Source organism: Rattus norvegicus, chromosome 8 (assembly GCF_036323735.1).
Source record: "Rattus norvegicus strain BN/NHsdMcwi chromosome 8, GRCr8, whole genome shotgun sequence".
Classification (NCBI taxonomy): domain Eukaryota; kingdom Metazoa; phylum Chordata; class Mammalia; order Rodentia; family Muridae; genus Rattus; species Rattus norvegicus.
In genome coordinates, this window is record NC_086026.1 from 66,349,936 (window position 1) to 66,365,742 (window position 15,807).

General features: G+C 41.0%; 1 protein-coding gene and 1 long non-coding RNA gene across 7 annotated transcripts in view; one reads left to right on the top strand and one right to left on the bottom strand.

The window, feature by feature from the left end:
- The window catches only part of Ptpn9 (protein tyrosine phosphatase, non-receptor type 9), an 81,536-nt gene that overhangs the window by 63,165 nt on the left and 2,564 nt on the right, over positions 1-15,807 (top strand). For 4 of the 6 annotated variants that reach the window (XM_063264987.1, NM_001013040.1, XM_039080924.2 and 1 more), the window contains 5 exon segments: positions 1,383-1,476; positions 4,455-4,521; positions 12,177-12,255; positions 13,193-13,343; positions 15,416-15,623. In XM_063264987.1, coding sequence (XP_063121057.1) covers positions 1,383-1,476; positions 4,455-4,521; positions 12,177-12,255; positions 13,193-13,343; positions 15,416-15,623 — 599 coding nt within the window. 6 annotated transcript variants of the gene reach the window in all.
- LOC102553607 (uncharacterized) lies at positions 1,470-13,282 on the bottom strand. The gene is made up of 3 exons (XR_001839392.3): positions 13,148-13,282; positions 12,447-12,565; positions 1,470-11,947 (listed from the first exon to the last, which is right to left on the bottom strand). It is a non-coding gene; the product is annotated as an uncharacterized LOC102553607 (long non-coding RNA).

Genomic DNA, 15,807 nt, shown 5'->3' on the forward strand with positions numbered 1-15,807 from the left:
GCGGTTAAGAGACCTGCCTGCTCTTTCAGAGGTCCTGAGTTCACTTCCCAGGAACCACATGGTGGCTCACAACCATCTGTAATGAGATCTGATGCCCTCTTCTGGTGTGTCTGAAGACAGTGACAGTGTGCTCACACATATAAAATAAGTAAATTAAAAAAAGAAAAAAGATGTAGAAAAGTGGCTCAAGCATAACCCCAATCCTGGGGAGGCTGCAGGAGAATGGCCAAGAGTTTGAGGATGACCCGAGCTATGGTGTGAGAGCCTGTCTCAGAACAGCAAACTAGACACCAGCCAGTGGTATGGCTTTGTGCATAAATAAATGTCTTGCTGCTAGCCAGGTGAGTTTGATCCTTGGAACTCATTTAGTAGAAGGAGAGAACTACTGCAATTTCTGAGTCTCCGACTTCTACATCTACCTCTGACACCAAGTAAATAAATGAAAATGTAAATAAAAAAGATGAAGTAAAAAATATATGTAGAAAAGTCCAAGGGCTGGAGAGACGACTCATTGGTTAAGAGCACTGACTGCTCTTCCAGAGGTCCTGAGTTCAATTCCCAGCAACCACATGGTGGCTCACAACCATCTGTAATGGGATCTGATGCCCTCTTCTGGTATGTCTGAAGACAGCTACAGTGTACTCCTATAAATAAATCAAAAGAAAAGAAAATCCAAAGTATAAAAATCTCCAGGTCCTACCATCAGAACAATACTTGGTACTGTTTTGTGGTGTTTCTTTCTCTTCATTATGTATAAGAATTCATTATGGAGCTGAAATAGCTCCCACCCTCACCCCCAGTTCTCTCTTCTTTCAAACAGATACACAAATTGGTTCTAGAATGAAGACTGTGTATTTCCAACCATTTTGCTCATACTGTTATGTATACATATGTGCCCACGGTATAGAATACTGTTGAGACAGGGTCTCAAACTTTATATGTAGTAAGTTTGACGTTGAACTTCTGGTCCTCCTGGCTCTACCACCCGAGGGCTGGTCTTTTAGGCATGTACCACTACATCTAGCTTATGCAGTAACCGAAGAGCCAGCTCAGTGCTTTGTGCATGTTAAGCATGCACTATTCCAACTGAGCCACACCCCTCCAGCAATATAAATATTATTATTTGTGGATGGTCTTGGTTTTAGTTTTTAATCAATAATACATCTAAACAGAAAATTTTCAGAGCCAAACTGTTCAAAGTAGAAGCAACAAGGGTTATGCAAGCACTCTTCCACTGAGGTTCAGCCCCCCATCGCTTATCTTTAGAGAAGGAATCTTGTTTAGTCCTGGCTGTCCTGAAGTTCTGCATGTAGCTTAGAATGATCTTGAACTCCTGATGCTCACACTTCCCCTTGTTTTAATTTGCCTCTTACTTTCTTCAGGTCTCCAGGAAACCTAGAGAAAAACAGATATGGAGATGTACCCTGCCTGGACCAAACACGTGTGAAGCTGACAAAACGAAGTGGTCACACTCAGGTAGATAGATTAATGCTGTATTTTTCTCAGCACCATGGGAATTAAGACTCTTTCAAGGTGAAACTTAGTATTGTGCTGCAGGTGGATGAAATGGACTCGACACCAGAGAGATGACATTTGAGTTATGATTTTGATGTATTCTGTTGCTGGAGACAGTCCTTAAATACCCATGTCGCCATACCAAAGAGAATAAGTCAATTTTGTTGTGGATGCTGACAAGCTGGTATATTATGTGGGTTTTTGTTGTTGTTTGTTTGCTTTTTTTTTTTTTTTCATTTTAATGCAGGATCTCACTATATAGTCTTGCCTGGCCTGGAACTTGCAGTATAGACCAGGTTGACCTTTAACTCAAGTAGATAAGCCTGTCTCTGCCTCCCAAGTGCTTCCATTAAAGGTGTATGATAGTCTGGTCTACAGAGTGAGTTCCAGGATAGCCAAGGCTAAGTAGAGAGACCCTGTCTCAAAAAAAGGGAAGGGGGGCATGTGCCCAGCTGTTATTTATAGTTCATGTCTGTGCACATGGGTACATGTGCCTCAGTGCCTAGGAGGAGCTTAGAGGACAACTCTTGGAGTTGGTTCCTTTTTCCCACCACATGGTCCCCACACTGAATCCCTCCCTTCTCAGGTTTTGTACAAGTGCTGTTACCTTTATTTGAGAGGGCTACAAAACCTACTCAAGGAAAAGAACGATTAGAGCAAAGTCAACCAACCCCCGACTGGTTAGATGGCTCAGCACCTCAGGGCATTTGCTGCCCAGCCTTACAAGTTTAGATCAGTACCCAGAATCACATGGTAGAAAAGAGAAAAAAATGACTTCCCTAGAGTTGTTGTCTAACCTTCACATAAGTGGTGTGGTGCACATATGTGTGCATGTGTGCCCTAGCACCACCCACACAGCCACACACCACAGAAATAATAAACAGATGTGGGGGGGGATGTCCTAATCAAGCAAACAACCTCTCCCTTCCCACAACTTACTATCGATTATAGTTCCTCTTTCAAAGTAGAGAAAATTAAGAGCACCTATTTAACATGACTTGCATTATACATATTTGATATATCAGCCTTTATTTTGCTTGAGGATAATTTTGAGAAAATCATGGGTTCTGCTTTCACGGTTTCTTGACCCTTCTATTTCAGGCATTCATAGTCCTGCCCAGGATTCTTATTCTTCTCCCATGACAGATAGCCAAGCTTTTTACTCACAGTACTGCTGAAATTGCCTTAATATATTCTCTTCAGGAGTGAAAGATAATGATTGAGTGAAAAAAATACCTGGTTTTTTGTTGTTGTTGTTGTTTTGGTTTTGGTTTTTTTTTTTTTGAGTGCTCTGTTACCAGTGTATATAGCAGTGTTGTGTAGGTTTGAGTGAACCCCAGTATACCAGGATATTTTTTCTAGTCATCCTAAAATAATCTGAGGATTTGCGTCTGATTTATTTGCAGAATTGGGAATATATTTGTGGATGAGTATAACAGGAGATGATTCTAATCGTTCTGTAGTTAATCTGAAGATCATTGCCTGACTTGTAATTCCTTTGCTACAAACAATGCTAGAGACTGTTTTCACAGTAAATGAACATTTACGTCCCTGCCCTTGAATTTTCTTTTTTGAATTCAAAGGTTGTTATGCAGCCAGTCTGGCCTCCTGTCTTACTCTCCAGAATTTTTCGTTCAGAGGCATTTACCACAACACCAGCTTTGTTTGTTTATTTATTTGTTTATTGACAGGGTCTCATGTAGACCAAACTGGCCTCAAACATACTATGCACTCTGGGATGACCTTGAACTCTGTTCCTCCTGCAAGTGCTAGGATTACATGTAGATAGCACCATACCTAGTTGTTTGTTTGTTTGTGTTGCTAAGGATTGAACCCAAGGCTCCATGCTTGCCAGGCAAGCTCTCACCAAGTCATAGACACAGCCTAGATGTACATTTTTGTAAATTATGTCTCATTTTTAGTTTCAGTGGTGTGTTTGTTTGTTCTTATCTTCTGTTGCTATGATAAACACTGGCTTTGAAGCACCTTGAAGAGGAAAGAGTTTATTTGGCTTTCATGTTACAATCCATCCTCAAGGGAAGCCAAGGCAGGAACCTAGATTCAGAACTGAAGCAGAGACTATGGAGGAATGCTGCTTACTGGCTTGTTCCCCTGCAGCTTGTCCAGTTTGCTTTTGTCTGAGAGTTTATCTTAACGTTTTCCTTTGTGTCTTTATTTTATTTTGAGGTGTTTCGTTCATAAGTTTTCTTTTTATTATTATTATTTTCTATTTATTTATTATATAAGTACACTGAGCTGTCTTCAGACACACCGGAAGAGGGCATCGGATCCCATTACAGAAGGTTGTGAGCCGCCATGTGGTTGCTGGGATTTGAACTCAGGATCTCTGGAAGAACAGTCAGTGCTCTTAACCACTGAGCCATCTCTCCAGCCCATAAGTTTTCATTTTTAAAGAGAGGATCTCACTGTGTAGTTCAGTTGGTTTAGAATTTACTATTGTAGACAAAACTGGCTTTGAACTTGATGTGATCCTCTAGCCTCTGCCCCTTGAGTACTGGGATTACAGGCATATGCTACTATATAGGACTTAGATTTTTGTGTATGGTATGATGAAAGGGTTATTGTGAAATCTATCCATCCATCTATTCGTCCATCCATCATCCATCCATCCATCCATCCATCCATCCATCCATCCATCCATCCATTTGTGCTAGTACATTTGCCAAAGTGAAGCAAGTGGCCCACAGAAGCACTCTTCCACTCAGCTATATCCCTGCCTCTTCTTTACTCCCTTTCATTACTAATAAAAATATCTCATGATCTACCTGCATGCTAAATTGGCCCTCTTACTTTTCATTTTCTGTTTGACAGGAAGAGAACATCCATACCTTGAATTGAATTTACCCAGTACATACATCATTTTAAGAGTCAAATGGTATATGTGTGTTCTTTCAATGATGTCTCCCTTTTATTATTAGACAGATTACATCAATGCCAGTTTCATGGATGGCTACAAGCAGAAGAATGCTTACATTGGTACACAAGGTAAGCTATTTTAGCCTTACATGTTGATTTTGTGACTCCTGTGTGTGGTTCCCATTTCAGGTGATTTCTTAATTTTAATTAATTATATGTGAATGAGTGTTTGGTCTGCATGTAAGTCTGTATACCATATGCGTGTCTGGTGTATGTAGTAACCAGAAGAGGGTGTCAGATCTTCTGGAGTTAGAGATGGTTATAAGCTGCCATATGGATACTGGGAATCAAACCTGTGTCTTTGGGAAAGGCAGCAAGTGCTCTTCACCACTGAGCTCTCTCTCCAGCCTATTCCCAGCTTTTATGTAGGTGCTAAGATCCAAAACCTAGTCCTCAGATTGAACAGCAAGCGTTCTTAACTGTTGAACCAACTTTTCAGCATCTAGATTTTGTGTGTGTGTGTGTGTGTGTGTGTGTGTGTGTGTGTGTGTGTGTCCCTGACTGTTGAACCAACTTTTCAGCATCTAGATGATGCGTGCGTGCGTGTGTGTGTGTGTGTATGTGTGTGTGTGTGTGTGTGTGTGTGTGTCCCTGACTGTTGAACCAACTTTTCAGCATCTAGATGATGCGTGTGTGTGTGTGTGTGTGTGTGTCCCTGTCCCTGACTGTCCTGGAACTTGCTCTGTAGACCAGGCTGTTCTTGAACTCAGAGATCCACCTGCTTCTGCCTCCTTAGTGCTGGGATTATTGGTGCTACTATACTAACTCAGATGTCATAATTTTTAAAGGAAATTTGTCATGACCACTAAAATCCTGGTTTCCATCAAATTTGGTAGTTGAAGAGGACAGATAAATTTCGAGTTTCAATTCCAAAAGTGCATAGAAACTCACTACAAAGCGAAAAAGTAGCAATTTAAACCTATAATGTTATTGACTACCAGTAAAGTTTTGGACTGTGATTTAGTCTAGTAATCCAAGAGTATATGGCATCAGAACTCAGTAGTCTGTAATCACACATACATATCATGCACACTCATAATCAAAATCTGACTCAGACTGGGAATGTAATTTAGTGATACAGCACATGCTTTAAAAATTTGCATTTGAGCTTTACCATCTCAAGAAAATAATTATATCAAAAGAAATCTGAATCTAGTTATGAGTAACAAATCAGTCAAATCCAGATCATTGAGCACAGGACAAGAAAACTAGCACAGTCTAGGCATATTGATACATGCTTGTAATCCCATGACTCAGAGGAGCCCAAGTTCAAAGCCTGCCTATTCTGAGTAGTTTATTGGAGGCAAGCCTGGGATTACACAGCAAGACCCTATCTTGAAAAGAAAAAAGTAAGTGGCTCAAACTCTTTAATATTAATGTCATGAGAAAAGAAAAAAGGAAGAGATTCTAGATTACTAAAGAAAGAACTAAAGGTAATGTGGGCTTATGATGTATCCTCTATAGGGAGAAAGTGGTATTAAGGACAAATTACTGAGCTGGTTGTAGACTTTCTATCTGTAAGGTTATACTGGTGTTCCATTGGATGCTACTATGATGATAGATAGTGACATATATGAGGAATGAAAATTAAACATGTACATATATATGTATACACACATGGCAGGGGCTCATCTACTTTAGGCTCTTTGATACTGGCTGTGTAGTAAAGGATGATAGTGAACTCCTGAGCCTTCTGCTTCTCCCTTCCAACTGCTAGGATTACATGCAGGGGCTATCATACACAACTCTAGAGGTCTGATATTTACATAGATATACATGTATACTATTAATATTTCTAATGTCATCTCTTATGAATATGTACTATATTTCAAGAGCATAATCTTTGATTATTAAAGTAAATCTGTAAAGTAGGTTTTTAAATTTAATTTAGCGTGTGTGTGTGTGTTTAGTTTATTTAAGCAAACTGAAACTCAATTGGTTAAGTGACCTTGAATACATAGCTATTAAGAGAACCAGAATTTGAATCCCTATCTGGTGCAAAAGTTCTCTCAAGCTAACTCAGTAAATTGGTTCTCTGTGTCAAAGTAAAGCAGTCACTTTACATCTATAGAAGTCCAGTTATATTTGTGTGGTATCGTATGTGCTCACACAAACATACACACACACACACACACACACACACACACACACACACACACACACACACAAACATACACATGTGAGTATGTTTATTTTTGTGTGTGGGCAGATCTAGAGGAGAGTATCAGGTGACCTGCTCTGTCATTCTCCACCTTGTTTTTTTGAGATAGGGTCTATCACTGAACTTGGAGCTTGGCTGGTGGTAAGCAAGCCCTAGAGAGCCTTCCTTTCCCCCCAAGTGCTGGAGTTATAAGCATGTACACCATGCCTGCCTTTCTATGTGTGTTCCTGGGATTTGATTAAGGTCTTCATGGTTATGTAGCAAGAATTTTTACCCAATGAGCCATCTCTCCCAGCTTCTTCGTTTTTATTTTCAGATAGCCTTTGTTGGTTGGAGCTTGCTGGGTGTGGTGTTACACATCTGTGGTGTTAGCAGAGGCTGGGGGCTGGAAAGTTGTTGGGTACTAGGGATCACACGCAGGTCTTCATGAAGTAAGCACATTGCCAACCATGCAGCCCTGCAGCCCCTTAGTGTATTTGCTGTTGTGTGTTTTGAGATAGTACCTCAGTCTATAGCTTGGGCAGGCTTGAAACTCACAGTGATCCTCCTGTCTCAGACTCCCAAATGTAGAGATCATAGGGATGAACCACCATACTCAGCTTCACCAACATCTATTATTTTGATTTTTGTGTTTTGACAAGGGGTTTCATGTAACTTAGGCTGGCCCCGAACTCTCTATACAGTTGAGGATGATTTGAACTCTTGATGTTGTTGCTGCCTCCTCCTTCCAAGTACTGGGATTATAGGCATGCCCAGCTTGCACTCACATCGTATGATATTAGGATATCTTCCTTGTGGAAGCAGACACTGACAAAGATATTTAAGGCTTTAGATTGAGTCTAGATATCCAAGAATGTAATATGCATTAAATTAGATTCAAAATTCACAGCTCCAACAAATGTAATTGTAAGAGCTATACTTTAAGACAATTATATTTTAAATTTTATGCAAATAGGTGTTTTGCTTATTTATATGTCTGTGTGACATGTGCGTGTCTGATGCCAATGGAGGCTAGATGAGGTGCTGGGTCTCCTGAAACCGTAGTTACAGATGGTTGTGAGCCATCATGTGGGTGCTGGCTCTATGGAAGAACAGCCAGCACTCATAACTGTTGGTATCTCTTCACTCTCAAGTTTTCACCATGGCAAGCTACATAAAAAAAGATTTGCTGTCGTGAGGTGAAAGGTTTATTCTGTTAGCTGTTTTATTTGCCCATATCTATAAATATACATAGGAAAGGTCTTGGAGATGTTGGAAAATGTTTACATTGTCTCTGGATCTTAGAGTTAATGATTTTATCTTCATTTTCCTTTTTTGTTTTTATTTTTTTTTAGACAGGGTTTCTCTGTGTAGTCCTGGCTGTCCTGGATCTCTTTTTGTAGGTCAAATTGGCCTCCTACACAGAGGTCTGGCTGCTTCTACTTCCAAAGTGCTGGGACTAAAGGGGTGTTCCACCACCATTTTATTTTCATTTTCTAAATAAATCACAACAGTTAAGCATTACCCATACATGAACACCAAGAAGGCAGTACAGGCACTTTTCTGCATCTCTAAGTCCCGCCCTCATTCAAGCACCATTGCTTGTGCTTCTCACATACTTTATTACTAGATTCCCTGAGTTCTGATGCTCAAACCCAGGGCCTTGCACAGGACAAACACGTGTTTGACTATTGACCCACACCCACTTTATTTTTCCATATTCAAACCATGGCTAAGTACAGATAATACTTGATGGTGGCAGAGACAGTGGGATCATTCATTCAAGACCAGCCTGTGCTATACATTGAGACCCTGTTTCAAAAGACTCTCCCTCAAAACCCCAAAACTATTGTTAGAATTGGCATAGCTAAGCAGTTAGAATATCTGATAAACCAGACACAAAATTCAAGGTAGGTAGAGAGAGGGATTTAACTTCCTTAATGGCACATGATAAGGATTTAGAAGAAACAGATATGTTTCCCAAATTAGGATGTCCCCTCACTGTTTTGATTCTTTTTTTTTTTTTTTTTTTTTTTTTTTTCGGAGCTGGGGACCGAACCCAGGGCCTTGTGCTTCCTAGGCAAGCGCTCTACCACTGAGCTAAATCCCCAACCCCCCCTCACTGTTTTGAATATGGGAAATCGAACCCAGAGCTTTGGGCATGCTAAGCACGAGCTCTACCACTAAGCTATACTGCCTCTTACCTATCTTGAGATAAAATCATCTTAATTTTCTTATTATTATTTTATGTGTATAGGTATTTTGCCTGCATTAAAGTCTGTGTACCACATATACGCATTGCCTACAGAAGTCAGAAGAGGGCATCAGATCCTCTGGGATTAGAGTGGTTGTGAACTACTATATGGGTTCCAGGAACTGAATCTGGATCCTCTGAAAGAACAGCTAGTGTTCTTAACCACTGAGCCATTTCTCCCTCTCTGAAATAAGATCCTTTATTCTATCTTTCTGTATCTGCCTGTCCATCTGTCTGTCTGTCTATCTTTGTTGTGATGGAGCCTATCTTTGCAGAGTAGGCTGTCACTCTTCCTACTTCTTGTCTTTATTTTTGTTTTTAAATTTTTATTTATTTATTTTTGTTTTGTATGTAGAAGTGTTTTCCCTGCATGCATGCATGCACTGACCATGAGTGCTAGAAGACAGTGTCAAATCCCCTGGAACCAGATGGTGGTGAGCCCTCCTGTGGGTGCTAGTGTTAGGCACTTGTTATCCCAGCACTAGGGAGGCAGAGATAGGAGGATCCCTGGAGCTCAGGGTCTATCCAGTACAGCTAATAGGCAGATACCAGGTCCTAGTGAGAGACTCCATCTTGAAACTAAACAAAACAAAAATACCATGAAATGCAAAACGAGGTGGGTGGCAGCCAAAGGGCGACACTGGGCATTAACCATTGATTCCACATGTATAGGTGAGTAGCTATTCATACATGTGTACATTCTCTCATTCGTTCACATACAAAATATTAGTTGACACAAACCTTGGAACCATTGGGCTTTCTAGTCTAAATTGACCTGTGATATTACCCTGTTTCTCTGAAAATAGGGAAAAACACTGGGAAAACAAAATATCATCCCGAGGAGTTGTTACAAAGACATTTGTCGCAAAGTACTCATCATAGTGCAGGTTCTAATTATAACAGACAATTTCGAAAATGGCATTTATCCTCCATATCTGTTTACTGAAGTGTGGATTTTCTTTACTGTCTGATGTAATATGCTATAAATTAAATGGTTGAAGTATTTAGGACCAGCTGTGCCATCCAGGGCTTAGGGAAGAAAAAGTCCTTCCTGTGTCCCGATCAAAGAGAGTCTAGAGGAAGACTGGGCACTTAAAAATAGAAGGCTGGGAGAGATGACTTAGCATTTACCCCTCTTCCAGAGGACCAGGGTTCAGTTCCCAGTGACCATATGGGGAGGCTTATAATGCTTGTAACCCTAGGCCCAGCAAGTCTGACCTCTGCAGGTGCCCACACACATCTGCCATGTACGCCTACATCCAAACACACACATACACAAAACTAAAATAAGTCTTTAAAAATGGAGTGGTATTACAAGGTGAGGGAGACAGTATAATGAATGGAACAGAGTCAGAGAGATACAGTGTGTCTGTATTGTCCTTTTTTAGTATTAAACTGTAAGGGGAAAGAAATACTTAGAAAAATACATTAGAATGGTGGTAGTAACTTAGACCAAAAAAATGATAAATTCCTTACTGCACTGGAACCCCATATAAAAAACAGGGGAAAGGGCAGGTGTAGGAAAGATACTTTAAGGGCAAACAATTACTAGATTTTCCTTGATAACTTCTGGGAGACGATGGAAATGGGTGTGTTAAAGTTGACCACCTTTTTTTCTTTTTCCGTTTTGTTTTTTTGAGATAGGGTTTCTCTGTGTAGCACTGGCTGTAATGGAACTCAGAGGTCCATCTGCCTCTGCCTCTGCCTCTGCCTCCCAAGTACTACGATTAAAAGCATCTATCACCACCGGTGGCTGTCCACTTGTCCCCTCTGTAGTGTGAGTGTGCTGTTGTTATCCTAGACTATCTCCCCCACCACCTTTCCCTCCACACAGGGCTTCTATGTGTAGCCCTGGTTGGCCTCAAACTCACAGATATCCACCTGCCTCCCAAGTGCTGGGATTAAAGGCATATGTCACTCCCCCCACCAAGTGACTCCAGTTTTTTAAAAGAGTAAATGATTTAAAAATACTGAGATGACTTGCACAGTAAAAGTGCTAGTGTTACAGGCCTAGTGGCCTGAGTCAAATCTCCTGCACCATGTAAGGTGGAAGAAGAAAACAAACCTAAAATATAAGTTCTTAGCATTCAGGTCCTCTCAAAGCCACATGTACACTGTGGCAGGCCTGCTCATCACATCACACCCCAACACTTATAAACAAAACCAGCAGTGATGATAATAATTTTAACCAAGAATACTGGAAGTCCTATTATTAGAGATAAGAAAATTGAGAAAGAAAACTTGGCATGGTGGCACATGCCTATAATTTGAATCACAAGTTTGAGGCCTGTCTGAATTATACAGTAAGATCCCGTCTCACAAAAGAAAAAGGGAGTGAGGGAAGGTAAATATATAAGTAAGTGAAAAGATTTTGAACAAGACTAGGTCTCTGTCCTAAGGGATTTGAGACAGTGGGACACAGAAGTAGCCTGGTTTAGTAGTCAATGTATTATGAGGCTGAGGGCTAGTGAGGTAGAAAGAGAGATGGGTGGGCATAGACTTGACACTGTTACCATAGATATGGTTGTCAAGGCTCTGTGGTTCAGGTTCTGAGAGGGTCTTTAACAATGTTCCTACATGTGGCTCACCTGGACATCTTTAAAATCTGAACATTCTCTTTCCTTTTATTTTTGGTACAGAGTCATTTTATTTATCTTTAAATTTTTATTTTTATTTTGTGTGTATAGGTGTTTTGCCTGCGACAGTACATGCACGCAGTGTCCACAGTGACCAGAAGAGGGCATTAGGTCTTCTGGAACTAGAGTTATAAAAGCTCTTAGCTTCCATGTGGGTGCTTAGAATTGAATCCAGTTCCTTAGAAAGAGCAGCAGGTAGTCTTAACCGTGTGTGTGTGTGTGTGTGTGTGTGTGTGTGTGTGTGTGTGTGTGTACGTACGTGTGAATGCCAGAAAGGGGCATTGGATCCCATGAAGCTGGAGTTGCAGGCTGTTGTGAGATACCTGATGTAGGTGCTGGGAGCTGAATTTAGGTCTTCTGCAAGAGCAGTATGAGTTTTCAACTGCTGAGCCATCTCTCCAATCCTGTCATTCTGTTTTTAATACTCACCCATACGGAGATGGTACAGTGTGTTTGAGGACCTCCCTGAATAAGGAGAGACAAGACAGGGCTCATGTGAATACTTGTAATCATAGTACTTGGGAGGTGGAGAACTGAGGAACAGGAGTTCAAGGTTCTATTGGACGACAGTGAGTCTGAGTCTGTATAAGATCCTGTTTCAGTCTGTGCTTCAGAGGTAACTATTTAAAGGACAAGTTTAGAAAGAGAGACCTGCTTCTAAAGGCCTGCTCTCCTTCCTCTCCTTTCATTCCAGGTCCTTTGGAGAACACCTATCGTGACTTCTGGCTCATGGTTTGGGAGCAAAAAGTTTTGGTGATTGTCATGACCACCCGGTGAGTTAGTCTTATATCCATAGATTCCCTGACCCTAAGCTTGAATGATTAGGAAAGCCATGCCACATCTGTAGTTAGCACACTAGGACACGGTGGGGATGGTGTTAGCCTTGAGATAGATATGTAATCCATAACTGTAGGGACCTAGGGCTAGTTCAAGCCCCTCCACCCACCAAATGCCAGCAGCTTACCTTTAAGCTGCCTCTTGTCTGAAGAGGAAGGGTGCCTTCCTGGCTGCTGAATTGCCAGTTCCCTTAGCCCTTCATTTCCTTCTTCTTCTGACTGCTATTCTGTTCATTCACATCTCTACCTGTAAGGGAACAGAAAAAAGAGGGTTGAAACATAAGGCAGGAAGTTCTGAATAAAGGGTTGTTTTATTGCCAAATTTCAGGAATTTCATATTTTATTAGTATCATCATTATTATAACCTATTTCAGATGGGGAAGAAGATGTTTGCTTAGTTCCCTTCCTCAGATATTGTCAGTAGCTATCTGTAGTTGGGAGAAGTACTACCTCATTGTTCTCTGAGGCCACTCAAAAGTGGTGAGATGAAGTATGTGGACTTAGTTACATACAGGAATTGTGTCTTTTCCATTCGTGTGTCAGCCCAGGGCCCTCTGTGGAAAAAAACTGAGCAGCGGCTAAAGTCTAGGCCTCCCTGTGTTTTTGCTACTATGTGTGAGAAATACAACCAGGTTATCAGGAAAGAGTCCAGATGATACAGTGAATGTACAATACATGTCTGCTAAATGTATACATGTAAGAACAGTAGCTGTTTTAACGCCTGTGTAGAATGAAGAGATATCCTTTTTCTGCCAAGTATCAGTGGCTGCAGGAGCAGTGCAGATCACATTGCTATAAACTCAGCAGTTTGTGGTGGGAAGCAGCTTACAGCTGGTTGAAGAGTGAAGGCTTAACTTGCTCTCTATGTCTTCAGCTTTGAGGAAGGCGGCAGGAGAAAATGTGGCCAGTACTGGCCTTTAGAAAAAGACTCCCGGATCCAATTTGGCTTCCTCACGGTGACTAATCTAGGAGTGGAGAACATGAACCATTATAAGAAAACAACTCTAGAAATTCACAACACAGAGGTAAATGCAGGTTTCTATTTTCTCACTCTTTTGAAATTAGGGAAGCTCCTTTAAAGAGATTCTCACTGAAGGCCTACCTTTAACCTCAGCACTCAGCAAGAAGAGGTAGATATCTATGAGGTCAAGGTCAGCCCGGTCTATGTAGTGAGTCCAAGGCCATCCAGGGCTACATAGTGAGTCCTTGTCTCAGTAAAACAAACAAACAAAAAAGAAAATGTCTAGAGGGAATAGGCAGGATTTTACGGAGGTAATAAACAACTCTTGTTTTTCCTGAAAACAAGATCAAGATGCTCAACTGAGAGGCCAGTTATGTAGTGCCCACCTTTAATCCCAACACTCCAGACAGAGAAGTTGATCTCTATGAGTTCAAGGCCAGCCTGGTCTACATAGTAAGCTCCAAGTAGAGTCACTTCCCATAACTCCCTTTTAAAAATAAAATACTCAACTCAGAACTAATAGAGTTATTATCTCAGTAAAAGAGTGGCATTAAGGGGCTGGAGAGATGGCTCAGCAGTTAAGAATACTGACTGTTCTTCCAGAGGTCCTGAGTTCAATTCCCAGAAACCACATGGTGGCTCACAACCATCTGTAATGGGATCTGATGCTGTCTTCTGGTGTGTCTGAGGATAGCTACAGTGTAATCACATACAAAAAATAAATAGAAAAAAAAAAAAGAATGGCATTGAAGAGATATGAAAATGCCAACATTGGGAGTCTGGATGCTAAGCCATGCTTACTACCCTTCCGTGGGAGCCTGAGGCGGGGTTACAAGCTGGAAAGTAGCTTGGACTACACAATACAGATCTTGTCTCAGAAAAACTACAGTAAGGGACTGGAGAGATGATGGTTCAGCTGTTAGAGTACTTGCTACTCAGTCATGAGGATGAGAGTTCAGATTGTAGCACCCATGCATCCAGCTGGGGGTCTCATTCATGCTTGCCATCAGATCTGATGGAGGTAGAGCAAGAGACTCTAGACTTTCTGGCTATGGCGTAGTTGAAGATACCTGGCTCCAAGTTCAGGGAGAGACCCTGCTTCAAAAGAATAAGTGGCATGTGTTGGAGGAGGACACCTGATATTTTTCTCTAGCCTGTATGTATACAAATGCATGTGCACTCATGAACATAGATGTATAGGCACTCACAAATGAAATAAGTCACTAAGAAATAAATATGTTACTGTCTTATTTTGAGACAGTGTCTCTTAGTATATAACCTTGGCTGACCTGGATCTCACTATATAGATAGACCAGACTCAGCTCAAACTCATAGAGATCCATCTGCCTGCTTCTGCTTCCTGAATTCTGTGGTGTAGAGGTGTGCCCCACCATGCCTGGCAATATATATATATATTTTTTAAAGGTTTATTTATTTATTATATATATTGTAGCTATCTTCAGACACACCAGAAAAGGGCATCAGATCTCATTACAGATGGTTGTGAGCTTCCATGTGGTTTCTGGGATTTGAACTCAGGACCTCTGGAAGAACAGTCGGTGCTCTTAACCACTGAGCCATCTCTCCAGCCTGCAATATATTTTTTTAAGGAAGATTTTTTTCTTTTATATTATCATTTAATTGTAACATTTTTCCCTTTCCTTTTTTTCCCTCCAAATTGCTCTTTCAAATGTATAATCTCTATTTCTCCTAATTGTTATAACATATATATATTTTCACATGTATATATTTATTTGTAAATATAATCTGTTGTATCCATTTAATTGCTTGTATTATGTTCTAGAGCTGACTGTTTGGCACTGGACTAATCGTTGTGTTCTTCCCTGCCGAGGACCACTTCTCTGGCTAATTTTTTGACTTGTTTTTAATAATAAAACAATAATACAATAATAATTTAATAATGACAATAATAAACAAGAAATGTGGATGCTATAATATAGCAATTTGCCTTCCCCACCATGTAGCTGTTCCTTTGGGTTTTAAGTAGAAAAGCAATTGTGAAGAAAGTTGACAGCGGCAGACAGGATCCTCTAAGGTCTTAAGAATTTGGCAAGCCAAGGGTAGGCAGAGTAGACAGGAATGGTGGCATTAACTCTCTCTTCTTTTTCATATAAGGAGCGGCAGAAACGCCAGGTAACCCACTTCCAGTTCCTAAGCTGGCCAGACTATGGTGTCCCTTCCTCAGCTGCTTCCCTCATTGACTTCCTGAGAGTGGTCAGAAGCCAGCAGAGCATGGCCGTAGGCAGCCTGGGAGCACGCTCCAAAGGGCAGTGTCCTGAGCCACCCATTGTGGTCCATTGCAGTGCCGGCATTGGCAGGACAGGTACTGTGCCTCTTAGACTGGTGATGTGTCCAGAGGCAGTAAGGGTGGAGAGGAGGAACTAAATGCTTAGGGCATGTCTGTGATTAGAGAAAGAACTCATTCGTTCCCTTGGTGGCAAACTGCTATGACAATCATTTTTTAAGGTCCTTTTGTATTCCTTATGCTGGAGATGCTTCTTACCAAA